Source organism: Danio rerio, chromosome 9 (genome assembly GCF_049306965.1).
Source record: "Danio rerio strain Tuebingen ecotype United States chromosome 9, GRCz12tu, whole genome shotgun sequence".
NCBI classification, from domain to species: domain Eukaryota; kingdom Metazoa; phylum Chordata; class Actinopteri; order Cypriniformes; family Danionidae; genus Danio; species Danio rerio.
Genome location: NC_133184.1, coordinates 43312568 through 43338531, shown reverse-complemented (window position 1 = coordinate 43338531; position 25964 = coordinate 43312568). Strand labels below are relative to the sequence as shown.

At 36.2% G+C, this 25964-nt stretch overlaps 1 protein-coding gene across 9 annotated transcripts in view; it reads right to left on the bottom strand.

The window, feature by feature from the left end:
* Positions 1 to 25964, bottom strand: part of spegb (striated muscle enriched protein kinase b) — a 164345-nt gene that overhangs the window by 72273 nt on the left and 66108 nt on the right. For 2 of the 9 annotated variants that reach the window (XM_021479006.3, XM_068223672.2), the window contains exons 2-5: positions 16661 to 16703; positions 11284 to 11318; positions 10897 to 10998; positions 1348 to 1468 (exon numbers count right to left, since the gene is read on the bottom strand). In XM_021479006.3, the coding sequence (XP_021334681.1) occupies positions 1348 to 1468; positions 10897 to 10998; positions 11284 to 11318; positions 16661 to 16703 (301 nt within the window). Of the gene's footprint in view, positions 1 to 1347; positions 1469 to 10896; positions 10999 to 11283; positions 11319 to 16635; positions 16704 to 25964 lie in introns of all 9 variants that reach the window. The other 7 variants (XM_073913012.1, XM_021479009.3, XM_009304895.4 and 4 more) reach the window with 5 other exon arrangements.

The following is a 25964-nucleotide window of genomic DNA, read 5'->3' as shown; positions in this document are numbered from 1 at the left end:
TAAAAATGGAGATCACAGTTTTCTCTATGCCATTATTATTGTTACTTCTCAAACAAATGGACTACTGTTGGTTAAAATGCTAAATTTTGTATAGACTTGCAATGGTGGACTTGAATCGGCTTTAAATTTGTCCTGGTCATTAATGCACAGTAAAGTGATCAGAAGTCGAATACATCATCATTGCATGAAGACAGAAATGAATTTTTTTGGGTAAATTATACCTTATAATTATAAACACAGTATGTGACTCTTTCACATGGTTTTACAAATTTAAAACAACGTGAATACTTGTGTGACCATCTTTATGCTTCTCTCCTAGACTTGAAAATGTTGGCTTAATTGTAGAGATGATGGACTAAGATCACTATCTTTTTTTGATTAATTGTGCAGCCTTATTAGCGGTATTGTGAAATGTTCTTTGAATTAACACATTAAAATGAAAATGCAAGGAACAGCTTTTGGAGAAATACATCACTTGTTCTGTTTGTCACAGCTTAAAGAATTACACATTTTTTCAAATAATGCAATTATTCTATGTCAATAAATTTCTGGAAATATTTAAAATGTTGGACCCTTCTCATATTCCACTACCACCACAGCAAAAGTGACTTGAGAATGAAATCAAATCACTTACATCAACAAGACAGATCTATGAGAGTGTTAATATGAGCATCCGCTAAATTTGTTTGGTGTCATTTTCGATGCTGCGCTCCAAAAAATGAAACACACAAATAAAACAAAAAACTTTTGAGGCACTGCCACTTGCAAATGAGTCACGTATAACTGTAAGGCTTTTGGCAGCTCGCTCAGTTCTTACGCTCTGTGGGCTGAGCTGAACCTCATCCAAACACCAAGAGCCCACTCACTGTATCTTCTGTCATTCCTGTGGTGATGTAAGCTGCCTTGTTGGGCCACCACAACACACGGCACAGATATCAAAAGAGACCGAGGAGGAATTACACCCTGGATCTTATTCTCAGCCCCCCTCCCTTCCTAAGCGTTTACAGGGTACACCATGTTAGAGCAAGGGTCTCTTGTGACTCTATGATGGGGGCTGTGGTTGTTGATCTATTGATGTGGGATCTATATCTGTGTTTTTGGTCTGGTTATTGTGGGCTGTGGCTGATTGCAGTTTAGTTTGGCTTGGGAAGGGTTACTTACAGGGGTACAGAAAAAGTCCTTCCTCTATAAAGACTGAACGTGCTACCATAGTAATCGCTAGCTAAAGACACACTTTCCTCAGACCCCCAAACTGGTCGGGACAGATTGGCGCGTGATGCTCGAATCAGAGGCTCGACCCCTAGGTGCCTGATCTGGGTGCCCGTCGGCTCCCGGCTGTTGGCTTGCCTGGCAGACTGCGGCCCTGGGGCTCTCGATCCCAGGGCTAGAGCTTCTCTCTCCAACACTGTGCTTTCACTGGCGGCCCAGCGATTGCTCGCATCTGGGGCGACATCCATCATTCTCTCACCTGTGGGATAGGAAAACGGGAACAAATGGGGCCAATTAAATTTAGGCAAGATGCTTAGTATGACAGCAATCACACATCAGAGACAAATTCATCTACAGTGGGAGAAATAAGTATTGCACTCGTGACCATTTTCCTCAGAAAACATTTTAAAGGTGAGGTTTACTTGAAATTTTCACTGGATGTTGGTAATGACCAAAGAAATACAAACATGCACAGAAAACAAGGGTAATTAGTTTACAAATGAACTTATGTTTAATAAAATTAAACGGCACAGGGAAAAAGTACTGAACACATGAAGTAAGGAAGGTGTAGAAAGGCAGTGAAAGCCCAGACAGAAGCTGAAATCTCTTAGTTTTTCAGCAACCTTCTGCCCTTCATCATTGTGAATTAATATTCGCTGCTTCAGTCCAACAGCTACATTATCAGAATAATGAAGATGAAACTGGAGTGGACAATTCAGCAAGACAATGATCCAAAACAGTCAAGAAAATGCTTTCAGAGAAAGAAAATCAAGCTGTAGAATGGCCCAGCCGATTACCCGACTTGTATCCAACAGAAAATACAAAATAAAGATCAGATTTGATAGACAAGACCCACAGAATCATCATGATTTTTACACTCTGTTAAAGTACACCTGAGCAATGCATGTGACTTGTATTGTTTGCGTTTTTACCAAATTCTGGTTCAATTCAATGTCAATAGCTGCTTTAGAAACGGTTTTTCCAGGAAAAAACATGATGTGTATAATACTTAAATCCCCCACTGTGTATGATCAAAAAGCACAAACAGATATTACTTTGTCTGTCAGTTATATTAAAAACAACAACACAAAAATTATATAAATTATTATTTTTTTAAAGAATACTGATCAAAAATAAAGAACAAATTGTATTATATATTAGTGTTAAGGCCCTTATATACTTCAAACAAAGTTCTTTTTTATTCTTTGTTTGAGGTCAAAAAGAAGTTTGAACAGGCTGACTGACAGTATACTGTTTTCAAATACTCTGACAAACTTGTGTTGCAGTGGGCAGGGCTGTAAATGTTTTACGCATTGTATGTAAAGACTGACTTATACAGTACTTCCACGTGAAGTGCACGCGTACACTCCAGTGCAGCCTTCGCAAGGTCGCATACAGTAGCAATCGCCGTGGCTGACTTCAATGCTGATGAGCACCTCTCAAAAAAGATTTAACTAAACGTCACAATGACACAGGGAAAGCTCTGTGATTGGTCGGCTTGGTAGCTGTGATGGGTGTGGGTGGGACAGAGAGCTGCGCGAACTCGTTAGAGCAAGTGTTTACAAATGTCGAGTCCCATGAAGGAACTCTAGATGGAAGCTGTTGTTTTGTGTTTACCTTATGATTAAAGTTGCACATCTCTAGTCCTGACTCTGAATGAGTTTTAGCTACTTGTACATTAAGGTAGTGTTTAGAAAAACAAAACACCCCCGAAGAAACCCTACACAGAGGAAAGTAAAAACCTACAGCAAGCTAGAGTTTCGGAAGTGTTATTGCAGAGCGACACAAACAGCATGCAGAAGTATAAATGCACAACTACACGCCACCGTAGGCACCATGGGTCACACCAGTCACTCGATGACTGAGGTGACCCATGGTGCCTACGGTGGCGTGTACAAATCAGCCTTAACATTATTATTATTTTGCATATGCGCATAAAAAAATGGTTGATGGAAACGTCAAGATGAGCATAAACTTTGAAAATGCGCATAGAAAACATTTGCGCATAACTTAGTAAGATAAACGTTTTATTATTTTGTTATAAGAGATCATGTGATGATAAAAATGTGCGTGATTGGACAAACCATCAGGCTGAGCACATTATAAAACATCTGAAATTTTGTTTTGGTCATTCTAAAATGCCGTACCTTTTAAGTATTAGTGTTATTATATTATTAATGACCTCCATAATCAAAAGCGTCTGTGTCTGAAGCCTTCAAACGCGAACGAGCATTCACTGCGTGTCAGGATTGCCTTCTAAGGTGCAAGTTATTTACTAGATGAAGAAAAGATTGAAGCCGCTTCTCCTACTGCAGCAAATTCCGATTTTACTTCCGATTTAGTGACGATTTAGTTCATTCGCACTTTTGGATGGAAACATAGCTAAAGAGACGCAACAAACTAAAAACAACTAAATAATAAAATGGCAGCCCAGAGTTCTGATCACAACCTAATTGAAAATCTCTGTAAAATCCTGGGAGGCAAAGATATGGATAAGAAACACTACAGTCAGTGAACAGAAAAGTGGAGCAAGATGATAAAAGGGCAGTGTGAGAAATTAGTGATGTCCTGTGGCTTCAGACAGAAGAAAGAAATATGAACTAAGAAATAAATACTGTTTATTCTGCTAGTGCTAGTAGCTAATATAAGTGGATTACATGAGAATGGACTCAGATGTGTGAAGAATAAAGCCCAGGTGATGGCATTCAGCTGCAAGCCATGCTGAAGCAAAGTCCCAGCTGATGCCTTTAGAGCCAGTGTGATTCACAGTGACTGAATGGATTAGACTCAGTCAGGAAGAATCCATCAAAATCCATGACAAAAAGCCTCCGCCCACCCCTCTACACCCACCATAACAGATCAAATCAATCACTGATGCCACTATGGAAATCATATGCTCCACCAAATCCTGAATTGTTTATTCTTCAAGTATCTCTTTGTTGGTGAAATTGTTGACTTACATTTTTTTTAGAAAGGCTTTGGATGCTACAACCGTATGTTATACGCTGTTAAGACAAGAGCATCATTCATGACCGCACTAATGACGAACAAGCAATTTACTGTGCAATTCACGCTCCAGTGCTTGCGGTGCACTTCTCGAAAATCTATCCTGGTTGAAAGCTGCGTTGTTACACAGGATAAATGAATTTCGATGTTAGAAGCTGGGATCAAAACGGATATTTATATACAGGCCATGCTGTTCACACACTTCTCAATTCTAAGCTGAAATCACACATCAAATGAAAATCTATCTATTTCTCTCTTCTGTTTTTTAGTCCCCTCTCGTGATGATGAAAGAAATGGAAATATCGTTCACCCAATCTGTAAGTGTCTCAAATACACTCCCAACCACTTTCGCTAGGGAATAACAGGAAAGCTTTTGTCATAATACATACTGACAACTGAGAATTCAATTGCCTAGGCTCTGCAAAAGACCTAAATAGAATCAAGAGGATAGATAGGCCTTGGACTTGTGTCTTTGTAAACATGTCCGTCCCTTTTCTTGATTTATTGGCATCTATATTCATGAATATATTATTAAATTTGTTTTATTAGACACACAAATAAAAGAGTGTAACAAAGCAGAACACAAAGCAAATCAAATGGAAAAAAAAACATCCCCAACCAAGAATATCTGTGCTCAATACCTTGATGTTGAACATGCAGCAGGGTCTCATTATTATTCATAGGTTTCTATATTCTTGGTTCAAGCACACATTTGATTTCATACGCTGGTAAAGATGCTGAGCATACAATACCAGTTTATTGACTACTAAATCAAAAATCTGAACATATCATCAGATAAAGTCAGCTATGCATGTTCTGATGTGTAAACCTTACAAACGCTTACTCAATGACCTTGCTTCGGGTTATTTCATGCTTTATCAGGATAACAGGGATGGATGGATGGATGGATGGATGGATGGATGGATGGATGGATGGATGGATGGACGGATGGATAATAAATATGGATGATGGATGGAATGATAATAGATATGGAAGGATGGAAGGATGGATGGATGGATGGATGGATGGATGGACGGATGGATGAATGGATGGATGGATGGATGGAATATAGATATGGATGGATGGATGGATATTAAATATGGATGATGGATGGAATGATAATAGATATGGAAGGATGGATGGATGGATGGATGGATGGATGGATGGATGGATGGATGGATGGAATATAGATATGGATGGATGGATGGATATTAAATATGGATGATGGATGGAATGATAATAGATATGGAAGGATGGATGGATGGATGGATGGATGGATGGATGGATGGATGGATGGATGGATGGATGGATGGATGGATGGATGGAATATAGATATGGATGGATGGATGGATGGATATTAAATATGGATGATGGATGGAATGATAATAGATATGGAAGGATGGATGGATGGATATTAAATATGGATGATGGATGGAATGATAATAGATATGGAAGGATGGATGGATGGATGGATGGAATATAGATATGGATGGATGGATATTAAATATGGATGATGGATGGAATGATAATAAATATGGATGGATGGATGGAATATAGATATGGATGGATGGAATGATAGATGGATGGATTGATGGATTATAGATATGGATGATGGATGGAATGATAATAGATGAGTATGGATTGATTGATGGTATAGATATGGAATATGGGATGGATGGAATATAGATATGGATGGATTGAATGATGGATGGATGGATAATTAATTATATATATTTGGAGGATGTATTGATGATAGATATATATTTGAATGGATAGATGGATATATATATATTTAACTGATGAATAGATAAATGGTCAGATGTTTATAATATATAACTGAATGGATGATATTTAACTGGATTGTTTGGTGATCTGTATGGATGGATGATATAAATATTTTGATGGATGGATGAGTTGATGGATGATATATAATTGGAAGTATGGATGGACGATACAACAGTTAATTTGATGGATTGCTGAATGACAAATTACTGGAGGGATGGATGAATCAATAAATGGGTATACAATTTTACGGATGGAAGACAATTTGATGAATGTAATAAGTAGATGAATGAATAAATGAATGAATGAATGAATGAATGAATGAATGAATGAATGAATGAATGACATAAATTGATGTATTAGTGGGTAGTTGGATTAATAGTATAAAATTGAATGATAGATAGATGGAATATAAATTGGATGGATGGATGTTACATGATTGGTAATGATGTATGGAAGGAAATTGTGTCTTTTCCCTTTAAACTCTTATAAAATTACACATATACACATATCTAAATGCCTAGAATTATGAACATGATCACTTTAGTAAATTAATTATTTATTTGATTAAAACATTCTATAATGAGTAAATATAACTATTTACGAATACAGTGTTATTAATATCCAAATAAGCTGACAGTAAACATCTCAAACAAGCAGAACATGGGACCCAAGTCACCTTTATGTCAAATAATGTACAATAGACTTATACCGCTTTACCACTTTTTTATAACCAAAATAAAGAACATTAAAAAATACCAGAAGAAATTTTATATATGGAAAGAAAAAAAAAAACAGACCACTTGCCTAAGTATTCTGAAGCCATAAAATTTGTGTGAGGATCAGACTGAATGTACCTTATTATTCCTGAAAAGGTCATGTTCACCAGCTCGTCAAGTTCAAAGACGAGAAACAATGTTCTGTTCGGTCACTGTGCTGTTTATACATCAGAACACAAAGGCAAATGAGATTTCAGAGCTTCAGTGGAGGGAAAACTATTAAACTGTCTCTCTGTTCCTCACACAAAACTATGGCTACAGGAGACTGATATAATATAGTGCATGCTTCATTTTGTTAGTCTTGTTTGTTGTTGTTGGTTTTTTTTTGGAGCATTTCATTTTTGACCCTATGTGGTTGTATAAAAATATATATAAAAAGTCTGTCCTTTTGTGTCTAAAAAGAAAATAATAGCATATTTGTTTGAAACCAAAAGTCCTGTACACCTCCAGAGAGTGGAAAAGGGCACAATATACATCATTCAACCCCCACATTCAGGACACAAAGCTACTGAGTTTCAGACTACTGGGCACTAAAACATCCCAGAATGCAAATGGACACTATTTTACGCTCTATTACTTTTTACTGTTTAATATTATATTGTACATTATGCAGTAAAAATGTACATTATTTAATGAGTAAATTTACAGTGTTGAAAGACGCTTCACACACCAAATGTAGTTTCAATGCATGTTTACTCAGAATACCTTGCAGTGTATCTTGTATTTAACATACTTAAGTACACAATTTTCCTGTAAAGCAGAATAAAAACTATGTGTTTGTGTGTATGTGCTTGTTTATGTAATTTATGAAGACACAAATTTGTATAATGACACAGGTATGACCTAAGTATTACAATGTTGAGGTGGTTTAAGAGAACATGCCTTGTGCCATTGTGATTTAAAACTATTTAAAAATCATACCTATTGTGTGTTTTTGTTTAGTTTTTTTACATTCAAAAATTGTTTCAAGGGTTGGGTTTTGGTGTAGGCAGTGATGTTGCCAGAGGGGGAATTGCTTTGGGGGTTAAGCCCCTGATGTATTATCAAAAGCCCCTGATCTTTTGGAATATGTTCCACTTGAAAATAGGTTGTATAACATTTATTTTGCTATTCAAGTACTTAAAATTACCACATATATCATGCGAATTCCTCTTAACGCAGCTTTTGTGTCACGTATTTGAACAGTCAGCTGTTCAGCAGAACTTGTTTCTATTGGCAAGAAGGAGTGGGACTGTTGTTACACGGCAAAAGTTAAAAAAATCGTCATTCATTCATTATTTTAAGGAGCTGAAGCTGATGAGGTAGTAATACAACTGTTTCGCAAAACTTAGTAGTTCTAACTATTGATGAAGCTTAATATTGTCACGTTTTAGCGTGATCAAAAGAGGAAATAAATGGGTGTAGAATCCAAGTGCAGTTTATTTGATGTATTGTGCAGTGACAATGACAAAAATCCCAAAATCAAAGTAACAAAGTAACAAAATAGCAAACAAACAAACAAAACAAGAAACTAAGACAGATTAACTCGAACTAGATTTTAACAAGATACAGAAGCAAGATCAGGAACAACATACCAAGAATGACAAACGAAGAACTAACAAACAGAGTTGGAATGGTTGAATATATAGTCCAGGTAATCAACGGGGATATTAAATCAGTGTAGATGACAGACCGGGTGTGTGCGCGAAAAAATGTATAGAAATGTAGTCTTTTTGGGCGCTGTAGTTCCACTCAGTGTCCATTGAACTACAGCGCCCTCAGGGGGTCACTGACAGATGTGACAAATATTTGTTTTCACAGTATAAACTGTGTGTAGTTTTAGTGAAAAAAATAACTATAATCAATAAAATCTGCATCATATAACTGTAAATAGATGCAAATTATTCAGAAAAAACTCTTTTATACCTATATTCTACATGCTATATTAACATGCTATGTTAGTTAGCATCAGATTATACAGACAATGAGAAATGCAACTGAAATCCATTTAAAGGTGTATATTGTTCATACAGTGTTTAAAATTAAGTAAATTCATTGTTTAATAAATGCATTGTTATCCATTAATAATTTATAAAATAATGTAACTGCCTTAAATAACCTCATTAGGGGGAGCAAGCAGAGGTATTCAGCAGAGTAGAATTATACTAGGGATGCACCAATCCCAATAATTGGATCGGATATCGGTTTGATACCGCATATTTTTGCCGGATCGGGTATCAGCTAGCTGGTACCAATCCCCATCCGATCTTGCGCATGTGCTATATTCTGTGTAATTCATAAACCAACAAAGCCATGAAGGTAGCTTATTATAAGGGCCTAGAAAGTGGTCATGTAGGCCTACTATACCCCAAATGTTCTAGTTTAATGTGAAGTACAGTTGAATATTCACATGGTTAAATTCATGTTCAGTTAAGCGCTTCCCGCTGTAGCACCTGTCAATTATTCTCCATTCATTCATAATTCAAACTGCGTGTCGCATTCAAGACAAAACAAATAACTTTCTCCAAGACTAATTGTTCCTGTTAATATAAGTAATCAGTGGATAAATGCATTTAGTTTTGCATTAAATGGGTTCATTTGATATGCTACAAGAAGTCCATTGCATTTTCTAAATCAAGTTACGCTGTGTCTGTTAGATCAGCAGATCGCATTTGCAACACTGGAGTTGAGAGGGTTTTTACCTGTTCTTTACACATAAAGTAGGTCTACGTCTAATTTTAAATTTGAAAAGGCTGGATAATACATTTTTCAGACACTCAATGCACTTCTTCCCTTTGTGCTGCTGTTTTGTAAGTGTCCGCAGATACCAGAGGGCTGCACGCTGTCTCTCAGTGATGCATCAAGCACTTCATTCACACACCGGCTGCACAGACGTGACATGTGCTGCTCTGTAAAATTATTCAGTAATATTCTTCATTCTTCTTCACTCTCTACTTTAAGTGATGTAAATAGTTTGTAAAGCCTGGCTCATTGTGGTCAAAGTAGTTGATTATATCAATAAAAGTGAAACTGACAGGCGCAATATGGAATGTCATTAACAGAAAAATTGTTTATCCTAATATGGGCTACTCTGAAACTGTGAATATTTTACTGTAATTTTATTTGTACCAACACTTTTTTAACAAACCAGTTTGTGTTTTATTGTTGAAGCATATAAGCAGATCTTGTTTAGAACTTTCTCCGTCTCAATCACTGCAAGATTTGGCGATGGATTTAGTAAAACTGGCCTCAGACAGTTTAGTTTAGTCTGCGTCAAACCTGCATGACAATATCAGGCTTTGCTAAAATGCTGATTATTTTACTAATTAGGGTCAATAGTGGTAGCCTATTACTAAAATGCAATTGTGCAATTTCAAAGATAAATCTTAATATTAAAAAAGGAAACATAAGCTGTGCCACAACAGATCAATGTCGTAATGAATGCTCGAATAATGTAGCCTAGTTTACAGCGAGCATCATGTTTTAAGTTAGATTGTGCTGTCTGTCATATACAGTAGGTCTATAGGTCTGTTATTTATTCTAAATAGCATATATTTTTTGAGTTTATCACCAGAACTATAGAAACTGTATAATGCTTAAAAAAAAAAAAAAAAAAACTGTATCGGATCTGTATTGGTCGATACTCAGAATTTTGGTATCAAGATCGGATCCAAAAAAATGGTATCGGTGCATCCCTTTAACTTCTTTAGAGCTAAGCCCCTTATCTCTTTCAACCCTAGCAACGTCCCTGGGGGTAAGGCTATATAATAAGCGGTAAAAAACACAGTACGCCAATGGAAAGTCTTTTTAAACCACAAAAAACATCTTGTGTGTGTGGCCAATAAAATTTCTGACAGCATTTGCATTGCTGAAAAAATGAAACCAGTAATATTGTCAAAAACCTTTACACTTTAAAAGATGTCTTGATTTAACCCATTTGAATCACATTCAATATCGGCATACTTTTTAAGCTGACTTGCTGCTAAAGATACATTAATTATTAACGTTCGTAATTATTAAAACGTCCAAATGGTTTTTAGCTGGTCTGAATGTGGACATGCATTATACTGCAAAATGTTACTCTTATAAACTACAAAAGGTTAACTTTCAGTAGCTCTATTTGAAATGTCATGTACAGTACCTGCAGGCACTCGTTGGGCCTCATCCTGAAAACCTCTGGCTCCTTCTTTGGCCTCCAGGGGTATTTGTGGCTCAGCGGCTTCGTCTTCTGTAGTCTCAGAGTCTACCACAAAAATAAATAAATAAATAAATAAATAAATAAGATATTGAGTCACAAACCAGCACCTGCAATGATAACTGATGTCTAACTAAGAAAATGAAATCATGACATACTACTGTACATAAACAGTTTTTTTTTCAGAGAGAAAGTGTAGCAAAAAAAGCAGAAGCTGTCACATTGTGAAAAGTGAAACGAAAAAAATAAAAGATGGTGTTTGAAATGAAAGAGTAGTGAAGTAAAGAGAAGATGAGCTGCTGCAGGGAGCCCAAAGATGAAAACTAACATTACCATAACTTTGTTTCCGACAGGAGCGGAAAACTTCGCTTCCATAGTGGCAGAGGAGAGAAGCAGACAAGACATCACCGTTACTATACAGACAAATCCCATAGCAGAAAATATATAAGACAACAACAAACTGCTGAATGGACACATTTGCACCATTTGGTTGACGGGTACTTGCTGCACAATATAACTGTAACACGATTTGCTTAGTGTTATGTGCACAATTTTTTGTTTGAGTTTTACTTTGTTTGGCAAATAGCAGAGCTGCTTGGGATGACCAGAAAGGCAGATAAAAATCACAAATTGTATATGCAAAAGGGTAAACATGTATCGTCCAACCAAAAATGAAAAGTTGCTCTTAATTTACAAACACTCAGGCAATCCAAGATGTAGATTTTGCATCAGTGAGACATTAAAGAAGATTTTTTTTTACTTTATTTCACTTCATAAAATCTCAATTTATCATCAGGGGACATGGGTATTAATATTGTTTTGCCTACATGCTTTTTTTTTTTTTTTCATTTGAACTCTCAAAATACTGGTAGCTAAAAAATCTTGTTTAATAGTCTATTAAAAAAATATGTTAGATTTTTTAAGAGTAATTACAAACATTGAATATCCATTAAAGGTGCAGTATGCAAGTTTGACACCCAGTGATTGAACTAGGTTTTGCATTCCTGGTTCAAAACACACCCACAAGCGCAGGTTGCCAGATTGAAGTCCAACAGGAGTGTGTCTTACTACCGAGCCTGGTTGAGACTGATTTAAGTAGTGTTCGACATAAAAGCAACGGTACACGATAGAAGGAATATTTTCCATATTAAAAGGAGTTTTTATTCTAACCAACACCTCAAATTGATATATTAAAAACGGCTTCTATTTCTCACAGTTGAACAACAGAAAATTCTGACAATGATCACCTCAGGTAAACATCATGTGCTTTATTCAGTGTTAAATGCTAACAATGCGACTTTGAATTTCATTTACATGACAATTATTATCATACTACTGAAAGCAGCAGCAGATAGCTCACCTCAGATCTTGAAAATAAAATAAACCGCTTGAAATTGAACTTTAGATCTGACTTAAAACCAACATCAGCATCTACATTTATTAACATTACAGGGATTTAATATGTAATAATTAGACCTAAATATAAACCTTACCATTTTGTTGGAGTGCAGTATTTGCACTATTCTGTGCTTCTGAAAGGCTGTATTTAAATTTCTGTTGTGCTTTGTCTGGTGCAAACAGCTAAATTGCTTATCACAGCCAATCTCATCATGTAATGTGTTGTTAGGACACAAAGTTACAATGTAACCTGCTCACCTAATGTTTACTTTCATAATATTTATATCATTTGCTAATTAATAATCTCATGTGGAACTCTGAATCTGCATCTCATTTTGGAGTCTGCTACTGTCCACCAGAGGTCACATTTCGGTCTCGGATGCGTGCTTTGAGAGCTTTTCTGACTGAATGGTGAAATACGTAGTTTTCTGACAAGCCGACCCATGGTGCTGAAATATAATTCGCTAAACTGGCAGTGGCCTGTTTAAAAGAATCAAAACAAAATTAGCCATTCCAACATATAACAGACATTTTCAAAGCAGAATATCTTTAGCATTGTTTTTCAGATTAACAAGAATGTTCACTTGGCATGTTTTTTTAAATATCTGCAAACATTTTATGGTATTTTTATGCTTTAGAGGTGTCAAAAACTTGCATACAGCACCTTTAAAGTCCTTAAGTTTCGTTAGTTAAAATGAGTTTATTAAATTAAACTCAATTTAATCTACAATTACCTAGGATAATCTTTCATTTATGAACTAATGACCTGAGCTTTTTAATACATATTTAAAACATGCATGTACAATACTTTAAGCCAATTCATTTTGATGACATTATCCTTTCCAATGAGATCAATAATATTTAGTTAAACAGATTACACTGCCAAATCATCTGCAGTGTATTTCTAAACATTAATGATTATAAGAAACAACATTTTAATTCATGAGATTCACATACAATAATAAATCATTTAAAATGCCATGAGCTAAAAGGATGCAACGAAGTCTGATTTTAAATGAAGAATGTAATAAAGAGACTAATCCACATTAATTCTGCCCGTCTAATTAATTATTTAAAGCATAGTTTCAATTTAAAGCGCTTTTATAGGGAGCCACGTCTAAAAATCTCATCTCATCAGTGCAAAAGTGTCAGCAGTCGGTATAAATTGCTTCAGTGCTAAGCACTGCTAAGCTTTTTGCATTATTGATGCTTGAGATTATAGTGCTTTTGTACATAGTGAACTGATTCATTGTCAGGCTCCTCTTTATCAGAGCGAGCAGACAGACAATTGCAGAAAATCTGTCTAGCGTGACTTTTCAGACCCAAGTACACGCACGCACGCACACACACGTTTGTTTTTGTGAAAAGTGGGGACATTACATAGGTTTCCATTCATTTTATACAGTCCAAACCATATATTGTATTGCCCTCACCCCACCCTACCCCTAAACCCAACCATCACAGGAGACTGTGTGCAGCTTTACTCTCTGATTAAACTCATTCTGTAGGATTTAAAAGCTTTTTGAGAAATGAGGACGTCACCAATGTCCTCATATTTCACATCCTTTTTGCAATACCTGTGTCATACCCGTGTCATTATACAGATTTGTGTCCTGATATGTCACAAAAACACGTACACACACACACACACAACACTGACTGATCTTCAATAATAGAGGAAATAATGATCAACAACACAATGATTTATTACAAATCACAATAGAAACACAGAATTGAACAACACTAACAATTCATAAAAAGTCAGTACTTAAAACTGAGGATGCATCACGGTTTATATGAACAGAAAATGCTGGGTTCCACACAATTTCCGCATGTTGTTCCAACACAAATCTATTAGGTAAACTTAATACAAGTTTAGTCAGGTAAACTTAATACAACTTAATACATTGTTAATACAAATATAGGTGTATTGAACATTAAACAATTAAGTTGTCCCAAAATAACTCAAGAGTTGTGTTGATTCAGCTGATTTTAAATAAGTAGTTGGAACAAGCAACAAAAATCACTGTTTTGAGTGAATGATTTTATAGTTATCAAGCAAGAACATGAATGATATTCCCATTAGGAGTCATTCATAATAAATGCTTCACTGAGAGGTAATGGAGCAGTGCGGTGGTGGAGGCACAATTTAGGGCACACAGTTTTATATTATATTTGTCTGAAGCAAACACTTCCTCTGATGTAGGTCTTGAAGGTGTCTCTGATGAGATTATGGAGCTGTTTGATGGAGAGATTGTTTTGGATTGCATCGATACTTGATGACTTTGGGCTTGCCTTGGAGTATTTAAGGGATGGAAATCTTAAATTGTAGCAATCGATCATCGACTGGCTGATGTTTTGCATGCACTTGAGTAATGTTTCTCAGTTCAAAACCAATTTTGAAAGTTGGCAAGTTGAATGTTGCTATTCTGTGCTGTTTATACATTTCAAATTGAAATAGGTCGGGTTGAGAAATAGCAAGGGGTTTAAGATATAATTAATAATAATAAGAATTCCTTACATCTAGATGGAGCTTTTCTAGACAAAGCGCTTTATGCATTTTTGGGGGGAATCTCCTCACCCACAACCAATGTGCATCTACCTGGATGATGTGACGGCAGACATATTGCACCGGACCCCACACTAGCTGATTGGTGGAGAGGAGACAGAGTAATGAAGCCAATTATAATATGGGGATGAATAGGAGGCCATGACTGACAGAGGCCAGTGGGTAAATTTGGCCAGGATGCCGGGGTTAAAGCCCTACTTCTTTTAAAAAGACATCCTGGGATTATTAACGACCACAGAAAGTCAGGACCCCGGTTTAACGTCTCATCTGAAAGATGACGCTCACTAAGCAGTATAAAGTCCCCTTTACGATACTGGGGCGTTAGGACCCACGCAGACCCCAGGTTAAGTCCCCCCTGCTGGCCTCACTAACACCAATTCCGGCAGCAACCTAGCTTTCCCATGTGGTCTCCCATCATGGTACTGATCGGGCACAGCCTGACTCAGCTTTAGTGGGCATCCATGTAAGAGTTGAAGAGAGCTAGCTGCCGGCCAACATATCAGTTATTATATTGACTTATCTAATCCGAACCAAACCAAATTAACCAAATTAACGAGAGGTTTAAATATTTGTAAGAAGTTTACATAATAAATTGTAGATATTTGTTTTTGAAATGCCAACGAAACTAAAATCCTAATTAGTGTGTATTTCATGATTGTTTTATTTAATTTAATTGACATTTGTGCACCAGGATGTTAAAATTAATGTAATTCTAACTTCAATAATGATAATATGTTTGTTATTTATGTATTATTCCATTTATTTTCCTAATTGAAATAATGCTGATGTAAAATAAAAAAAATAAAATATATACAACTAATTATAAGATAAAATATTTAAAATTTTAAAAACTTAATGTTGGATTGGTAACTGCTTGAAGTAAAGCACTAAAATTACAAAAACTGAAAAAGTATTTACATTTAGCATTGTTTTCTGTTAGCAAAAAACTTTTTTTGAATCACTGTAATGTAAACATACCATAAAATAAAATGCAACTTAAACAAAAAAAAGAGAAATAACATTTAAAAAACTAACATTTAAAATAAAGCTCTTTTAAAATAGTACATAAATAATGCTAAGATAAATTATTATTTGAATTGCAGTTAATTCCTCTTCGTGTCCATTTCTGCCAGGTGTCTCTAGTTTTAATATACTGTATATGAACTTGAATTCTTCATTCCTTCGGCTTAGTCTTTTATTTATCAGGGGCTGCCACAGTGGAATGAAGCACCAACTATTCAGGCATATGTTTTACTCTAGCAACTTCCAGCCGCAGCCCAGTACTCGGAAACACCTATACACTCTTGCATTCACACACACACTTATACACTATGGTCGATTTAGTTTCTCCAATTCACCTATAGCGCATGTCTTTGAACTCTGGGGAAAACCGGAGCACATGGAGGAAACCCACGCCAACACAGGGAGAACATGCAAACTCCACACAGAAATGCCAACTGGCCCAGCTGGGGCTCGAACCAGCGACCTTCTTTCTGTGAGGCGACAGTGCTAACCATTGAGCCTCCGTGCCAACCCTCCTTGAATTCTTTAAATATCAAATTTTCCTCACAACTGTTTGAAGATACATATTACAAGATCAGCTTCACTCACTTTCAAATGAAAAACAAAATCAATGCATCCTCAATTTTAAACAAAGACCAGACATTTGATGACTGACAGACTCTGAAGGGTTTTCGTAAAATCTCTTTTGTAATAACCTGTTATCTATAAAGCCAAACACACCATGAGTGAACCGCCCAAATGTTCGGGTAGAGTGTCCGGTTTTCTGAAAAGAGAAAGAGAGAAAAGGTATATTAGTGGCAGCACAAACGATTTCCAATGTATGATTACAACATCAAACCAGCAAAACAGGCAAGCACCTCAAACAGATATCCCCAAAACACAGCACATTTAAAACCAGAGGTACAAAGATGCAATGCCATTTACCGGTGTACAAAAAAAAACAGGTCCATCTATGCTCTGCTAACCTAGATTTTAAATCGTATGTAGGGCATTTGGTGACTGAGAGGCTAGAAAATGAGCTGGCTCCTTTTGCCAATCCCTGCGTTGGCGTCCCTGCATGTCACCTTGGATTAAACGTATCTGCTAAATGACAAGTATGAAAGCATTCAATGCAGCTATGAAATGCTTGATCGTATTCGGTTATACCAAGCAACACAATAGAAAGCATTTAATTCCTTTGTCAATTTATAGACAGCTTCATCTTGCTTAGTCAGAAATATGATTCTTGGCTTCCCGATATAGCTTCCTATTCACCAATCTTGAATTTTCACAATGGATGAATGTAAACCGGGATGCACTGGGCAGCAGCCGTCTGTCACTCCGAATCCATTAGTTACAGCGAGAAATGAAATCCTAATGGCCGAGGCACCAGTAATTTCAAACCCTTCTTCTGGCCAATCTGCTCCCTAACCACATTAGATAAAGACGGCCGCCATCCGTTTCAGAGGCTGCAGCCTGGAGCTTTCCATAGAGGCGAATAAAAGAGGATGAACTTAGAGATGAATTACAAGCCGACCGTTGGTATGCACTTGCTTAAGGTCGGCTCTTTCTGCTTGTTGTAAAGAAAACATTTACAGGGCATTAAAACTATTTGAATAATTCATAGGTAAAGAAAGATTCATGCGCGTGCGATGCTGGTTAATTCGTCATTAGCCTCCATGTTTGGCATCTTAATGGACAAAAAGGCCAGTTCCACTCCAGCGCACAAGTGCCATGCATTATGCATAAGATTTTTCTGCATTCTTCTATTGCCGCGTTCAGTCAACACAACTACCACCGAAAAGCATTTGATGATCAATCCACACGCAGAGATGGCCATTGACGAAGCCTACGCACACTTGAGCTGCTACAAGCACCGTTAGCATTGATTTAAATGTATTTCTTGGCATAAACCTTTAGAGAAAGTGCTCATTTCCCACTGCATTTAACATTAGTATATGCATATAACATAACGTCACTGTCAGCTGGAAGTCTTGTACAAATCCTGCTACTTTTCAGAAAATAATACATTTTTTATTTACTTAATAGTCAGTCCCTTAAAGATGTTGCAGGTACACATATATTTGTGGTCTACACTGTAAAAAGCAATTAGTTGGCATTACTTCATTTAACCGCATAATTATACAAATTATAATAATTATGCGTAATTATGAAAATGAAGTTAAATCAATTTAATAGTTTCAGGTTACAACAGGTTTACTACAATATTTTAAGTAAAGTAAACTTGTCACTTTTCAGGCAATAAGCTTACTATTTCTTTACTATTTTTTTTGTAGCATAAAATGGAACACAGGCTCATTGTGGATACGTATTCCTGTCTATATTTCTGGAGAGCGCCAATTATGTAGCCAGAGGTATGTATGGCTGCATTTCATCTTTTAAATGAATGCTACGGAGTGATATGTCATCACAGACAGCTTTTGTTCCTTTTAGCGCAACTAGCTGCCTGCTTACCTTCATACGAATGGCTTTTCCGGTTACCAGTTTGCCCTGCAGCTTACTGTGTACGCCAATGGACTTTGAATGTAGCGTTGAGATAACCACGATTTGGGTTTTGATTTAAGACACTTCTATACAGCTTAAAGCGACATTTAAAGGCTTAACTAGGTAATTAGGTTAACTAGGCAGTTAGAGTAATTAGGCAAGTTATCAGAAAATCAGAAAAATGTATAGCTTAAAGGGGCTAATAATTGTATCCTTAAAATGGTTAAAAAATTGAAAACTCCTTTTATTCTAGTCGAAATGAAACAAATAAAATTTCTCAAGAAGAAAACACATTATCAGACATACTGTGAAAATGTTCTTGCTCTTTTAAACACACACACACACACACACACACACACACACACACACACACACACACACACACACACACACACACACGAAGTCAGAATATAGATATATATAAAATAACTATTTGCTTCAAATCTTGTGCTTTGCTATTAAAATACAAAAAATCTTGCAAAATGTTTCTTTTTTGATCTCAAGAACCACTGGACTTACAAATCCTGGAGGGACTGACTTGTGTAGCTTTATGCAGACAGAGTTCACCAAAATTAAATTGAGTTTTTTTAACAAGTAAATGTTGGGGATATGTTTGCCAGTAATTTTTTGGATTACGTTTTCATCAATTTCTAAAATTTATCAAATTTACTGTAGCCATTTTTTCTGTCTTTAAATACATCTGGCCAAAACTCACATTATAAAAGTTAAAGAGCAATGTGAAATGTGAAGACTTCTTAAAAACATATCGGCCATGCATGACTAAAGAGCAAACGCTAGACCCAAAACACTAGCTACTCAATTACTTAAACATTAGGATTAGAAACATTGTTTAAATTGTTTCATTGTTCAAAAATGTTGTACAACCTACAAGAAAACATAAAGAGCAATCAATAGCACTAAATAAGAGGAAAAGGCCTGATGACAAGTATAATGAACTATATTATAAATCCTTTTAAAAATAAACTCAATTATTTCATTTAAAGTTCACGAGGCACATCTTATACATCTGTTCATTTAGATGTCTAATTCATGCGTCTAGCGCAAAGTTTCAGGTAATTATTCAAAACTGCCAACCCAATTGGATCAATAATAATAGGGATGTTTGCTTTGGCCAACACCACCAATTACCAGAAGGTCAATAATTCCACATGACAGTCAATTTCTCAATCTATACTTGGGACAGTAAATTTACTCTGTGAGTTTGACAATGTTTGAGCGTCGGTCTATGATATTCTGAAGCTGCTGGTAACAGAGGACCCTTCAAGCTTCAATTACATTTTCCAAACTGACACTTATCCAAAATGACCTGCCAAATGCACACTCGCTCCTTTGATTTGAGCAGGCCACAGAGGGAGGATCTTCAGCCAGCCATCTGTGCTGTGAAGAGCTGAGCAACGGTCCTCTTTCTGGCTCGGCTAGAAGTAAACATGGACTCAAGAACTCAGCGGCTGACATTCAATGACTATGTCGTATGACAATATCGAGAATGGCTACAAAAAAGACAAAGCGATCTGCAATTATTATACAGTGTAAACCATTTACAAAGATTGAATTCACTTTCACATAGTTTTAGGTCCATATTGACATAATAGCATCAGGTAATTGCTGCAGATTTGTCGGCTGCACATCCATGATGAGAATTTCTCATTCCACCATATTATAAATTTGCTCTATTGGATTGAGCTCTGGTGACTGTGGAGGCCATTTGAGTGAACTCATTGTCATGTTCAAGAAACCAGTCTGAGACTATTCATGGTTTATGACATGGAGCATTATACTACTTGAAGTAGTCATCAGAAGATGGGTACACTGTAGTCATAAAGGCATGGACATGGTCAGCAACAATACTCAGATAGGGTGTGGTGTCGACACGATGCTCAATTGGTACCAATAGGCTCAAAGTGTGCCAAGAATATATCCCTCACACCATCACACCACCACCACCAGCCTTAACCAAGATACAAGGGAGGATGGATCCATGGCTTCATGTTGTTGACGCCAAATTCTGACCCTACCATCTGAATGCCGCAGCAGAAATTGAGACTCATTAGACCAGGCAATGGTTTTTCAATCTTCTATTGTCCAAATTTGGTGAGCCTGTGCGAATTGTAGCCTCAGTTTCCTGTTCTTAGCTGATAGGAGTGGCACCCGGTGTGGTCTTCTGCTGCTGTAGCCCATCCACCTCAAGGTTCGATGTATTGTACATTCAAAGATCCTCTTCTGCATACCTCAGTTGTAACGAGTACTGTTGCCTTTCTATCAGCTCGAACCAGTCTGGCCGTTCTCCTATGACCTTTGGCATCAACAAGGCATTTGTGGCCACAGAACTGCCGCTCATTGGATATTTTTTCTTTTTCGGACCATTCTCTTTAAACCCTAGAGATGGTTGTGCGTGAAAATCCCAGTAGTCCAGCCGTTTCTAAAATACTCAGACCAGCCAACCATGCCATGTTCAAAGTCACTTCAATAACCTTTCTTCCCAATTCTGATGCTCGTTTTGAACCTGTCTTGACCATGTCTACATGCCTAAACGAATTGAGTTGCAGCCATGTGATTGGATGATAAGAAATTTGTGTTAACAAGTAGTTTGACAGCTGTACCTAATAAAGTGGCCAGTGAGTGTATAAAAAGTATAATACAACAAAATATCTATAATATTGATAATTAGCTTGATTAATGGGTGATTAATCTTCTTTAACATAATATTCATTTAAAAGTGTGCAGTCTAGAGTTGTGGATTGATTATGCATTGTTATGTGATTACAAAGGACATGAAAAATTTTACTGCATTAAGTGGTTGCTTCACTGTAAGAAAAAAGCTTGTGCTTAAAATCAGTAACATAAGTAACATAACTTGTGTTGTTAAGATTTTTTGTCATTTGTTTACGGTAAATATTCCATAAAAATAAATGTTGCACTACCTTCATAGTCAAGGTAATCCAAAAATGCATTACAACAAGATTGATAATAATAATAAAAAATAATCCAAGATGACAAAGCGTGAGAAATGCCAATTATAATACTAATACTTAATTTTAAAAAGTTCAATATTTACATCATTTAAATCTACCCCAAAATGCATTATAAGATTCAATAGAACAATCTATCAGAGATTGCAGATATAATTAGAAATGCCAATTCTTTTTTCAAAATAATACTAAATAAAACAACACATGCTCATTCTGAAAATGTACCCCCATTTATGTTTCTGGAGATCGCGAATTATGTAGTCCGAGCTATGTATGGCTGCATTTTATCTTTAAAACAAATGCTATGGAGCAGTATGATGCTAACCAGCTGACCGTTTATCTCCGTATGGACAGCTTTTCAGCCGTTACTAGTTTGTTTAGTAGCTGGACATTTACGTCGGCAGATTTGAGATGCAGAGTGGAGTTGACTGCGACAACGGTGTTCGAGTCCAGTGAAAAACGGTTCCAGAAAGCAGGTAAGACAAAAACAAAAGTCAAAAATTAAAACAAACACGTAAACAACGGGGTGAGAATGTAGTAAAATCTGAAAACATGGCAAAAATCAGGCGAGGGCTTTTCTTTTCTAAATTGCTTTTTAAAACACTGCGGTTGGATTTAGGGAAGGGTGTGGGCGAATCAATCAGTGCTCTGGAAAACACTATTGGTTGAGTTTAGGAAAGAGGGAGGGTGGGTCAGTCGATCCGTCAGTCAGTCAGTAGACAGTGGCTATTGGTACATTTACATGAGAACAGCAGTCACAAATGGCACTCGTGACAAAAACTTAAGATCTGAAAAAGCGTACAGACCGGCCTCTGGTGGATTTGCAAAATCAAAAACTGCAAAAAATAAAAAATAAAAAAAATAATGCCTCCAGGGACGTATTTTGAGGTCTCCGGAAATGTATGTAGCAGTATGTGGTCAGAATGAGCCTGGTTTGAAATAAAAATGGTTGTTAACATGAAGTTATAACTTATATTTACGTGCATTTCTATGGGTAGCTATGAACATGTTAACACCAACCCCTTTTATGTAGGCAGCTCACTAGGTTTCAGAACAGAGCTATAAAGTTTTAAAAATATATATGATCCAGTCATTAGTTGGCACCAAAACAAGCTGCATGAAGCAGAGCTGCTGTTGTCGGTTTCAAACAAAACCCTCTGAGCCTGGTTGATCAGCACCTTGGAGAGCTCAAAGTATTTTTCTTGTCAGCCCACAGCACTGGCATTCATTCAGGATGAATCAAGCATCTCTGGGCAACAGGTCTGGCTTGTTTTGATGCATTTATTTTTACCTTTGTGGTCACCAGGTAATTTATTTGTTGCCAGGTTAAAGCCATGCTGAAGTCTGAGGAACGCTGCCGGCCACTATTCAATCAGGGTTACGGCATCCGCTTTCTGCTCTAACTCCACTCTTTCAGCACAGGAGCGAGTGGGCTATTTCAATCTCACCCGGTCCAACTTTTCATTACTCCGGCCAATGCAACGAGTGAATCACTTCACACCTTAAGGAACACATCTCTCTCTCTCTCTTTCCCTAATGCTTGTGAGTCAGCAGGGCAGGTTTAGAAAGAACGGTGGGACTTCATGTGATTCATGGCCTCATCTACAGTGCTGGTGTGTGGTCACTGCATTGATATTAATCAAACATTTGGTTGAAAGGGTTAGTTCACCAAAAGATAAACATTACCCCATTGTGTACTCTCCCTCGTGTGGTATTAAAAATGTATGAGTTTCTTTCTTCTGTTGAACACAAAGGATATTTTGAAGAATGCTGCTTCCCCATATTATGGCAGTCAATAGGGAAAATATCCTTGTGTGTTCAACAGAAGAAAAAAACTCAGATAGGTTTTAAACCTATGCATTGAAGGGGAAGTAAAGATGACTGAAGGTTAATTTTTGGATGAACTATCCCTCGAAAGGTTCATTTAAATAGCTAACAGCATGGCAAAATATGTCAGCCACGTTAACCTGAGGTTTCATATTGATGATCAATTGGTTGCAATATCAAAATTATTCCCAATTTTGTGCCAATTTATTTTAGGTAGCCTTAACTAATATGTTATATGAAATTAATGATTTGTTACTGTGTAAATCCAGTACATGTTCAACAATTACACTGTTGATGATCCCTTACACTTTAACCTACCCTTAAACCTATCCACACCACCAAAGCTTTGCCTAGTCTCACCATATCCCACCTTAATATCACCATAAGTGTTCTGCAATACATTATGAACACAATAAGTACATTGTATTCATAGTTTTAAATACATGGTAGTTAAGACCTTTAAATATAAAGTGGGACACCCAAATTAATTAAGCAAATCAAGTTTGCAGTGTGTGTCCCAAATATGTGTATATATATATATATATGTATATATATATATATATATATATATATATATATATATATATATATATATATATATATATATATATATATATATATATATATGTATATATATATATATATATATATATATATATATATATATATAGATAGATAGATAGATAGATAGATAGATAGATAGATAGATAGATAGATATATGTGTGTATGTATATATATGTGTATGTATATATATATATAGACAGAATTATAAGTCCCCCTGAATTATTAGTTGCCTGTTTAAGTTTTCCCCAACTTTTGTTTAAAGGACAAAAATTATTTTTCAGCACATTTCTAAACATAATAGTTTTAATAACTCATCTCTAATAACTGATTAATTTTATCTTTGCCATGATGACAGTAAATAATATTTTACTATATATTTTTCAAGCCACGTTTATACAGCTTAAAGTGGCATTTAAAGGGTTAACTATGTTAATTGAGTTAACTAGGCATGTTAAGGTAATTAGGCAAGTTATTGTATAATAATGGTTTGTTTAGTAGACTTTTGAAAAAATATATAGTTTAAAGGGGCTAATCATTTTGACTTTAAAATGGTTTTTTAAAAAAAATAAAAACTGCTTTTATTCTAGCCAAAATAAAACAAATAAGACTTTCTCCAGAAGAAAAATATAATCAGACATACTGTGAAAATTTCCCTGGTCTGTTAAACATCATTTGAGAAATATTTAAGAAACAACAAAAAAAAATATTTTTGTTAGAAATTATTTATACTGTGAGGATTTACTAAATTTATGCAGTGAAAAATTGGTGGATAGTTGCTGCTGATCTATATGTGAGTTTTTTTTCTTTTAGAACAAAAGGTTTATGGGTATTTAAATGAATTATGCAACAAAATTTAGTATGGTTTGTGATCAATTTGTATTTTCGCCCCCCAAAATCCCACACTGGCTTTGCTTGTTTGTGACCTAATTTGCGCTGCATAGAATATTGCAAATGAGCTATTGCGTTTAAGCTCTTTAATTAGCATATTGTTAGTAGATCTCAAAACTAAGTGCTTTTATAGGGTTTCGCTCATGCACTAATTTACACTGTTTAGTAAATCTAGCCTTAACAATCTTCACTTATGCATCTTTCATTCATTCATTCATTCATTCATTTTCTTGTCGGCTTAGTCCCTTCATTAATCCGAGGTCGCCACAGCGGAATGAACCGCCAACTTATCCAGCAAGTTTTTACGCAGCGGATACCCTTCCAGCCGCAACCCATCTCTGGGAAACATCCAAACACACATTCACAGACACACCCATACACTACGGACAATTTACCCTACCCAATTCATCTGTGACACATGTCTTTGAACTGTAGGGGAAACCGGAGCACCCTGAGGAAACCCACGTAAAGGCAGGGAGAACATGCAAACTCCACACAGAAACACCAACTGAGCCGAGGTTCGAACCAGCGAACCAGCGGCCCAGCGACCTTCTTGCTGTGAGGCGACAGCACTACCTACTGCACCACTGCCTCGCCCTGCTTAGTCATGTTCATTTTTGTTTATAGGATCCTAAAGGAAAATGTGTGCATAAAGCTTTGGCTTTATAACATGATGGAATAAATGATGACAATTTAGTTTACAAAAAGGCTAAAAAAAAAAAAAAAAAAAAAAAAATCAACAATTGTTTTTTAAACTGGAGTTTGTATAATACATTGTGATCAGTCTCCGTGTCCTTACACGTATTTAATCATTTAAAGCCACCTTTACACTGCACAAAATGCTTATGACTACGTGAAACCAAAAGTCTATTCAGTCCATCCAGTGAGAATGCCTTGAACAAACATTTACTGATTTGAGCAAACTGATTTCAGACGGTGATAAAGTCATGTCTAATGGTCTAGAACAAAATCAAATGGGCTTTACTGGAAATCAAAGCAACATTAAAGTGATTAAAATGCTCATTTCTCAGTAAAAATGGAATCATAAGTTAATAAATTTGCATTGTTTGCACCATCAGGCACCATTTTTATTCCTTCCACCAATTCGTTTCCCAGCAGCATACATAGTTTTAATCATACCGTAAATGTATTCTTCACTATGTGGTTTACTTCAATTCTAAGTAAACAAGAAGATACAAACACTAATGGCCTTTTTCCACTGAGTGATGTGGTATGGTTCGGTATGCTTTTGTGGCTTTTATGAGTTTCT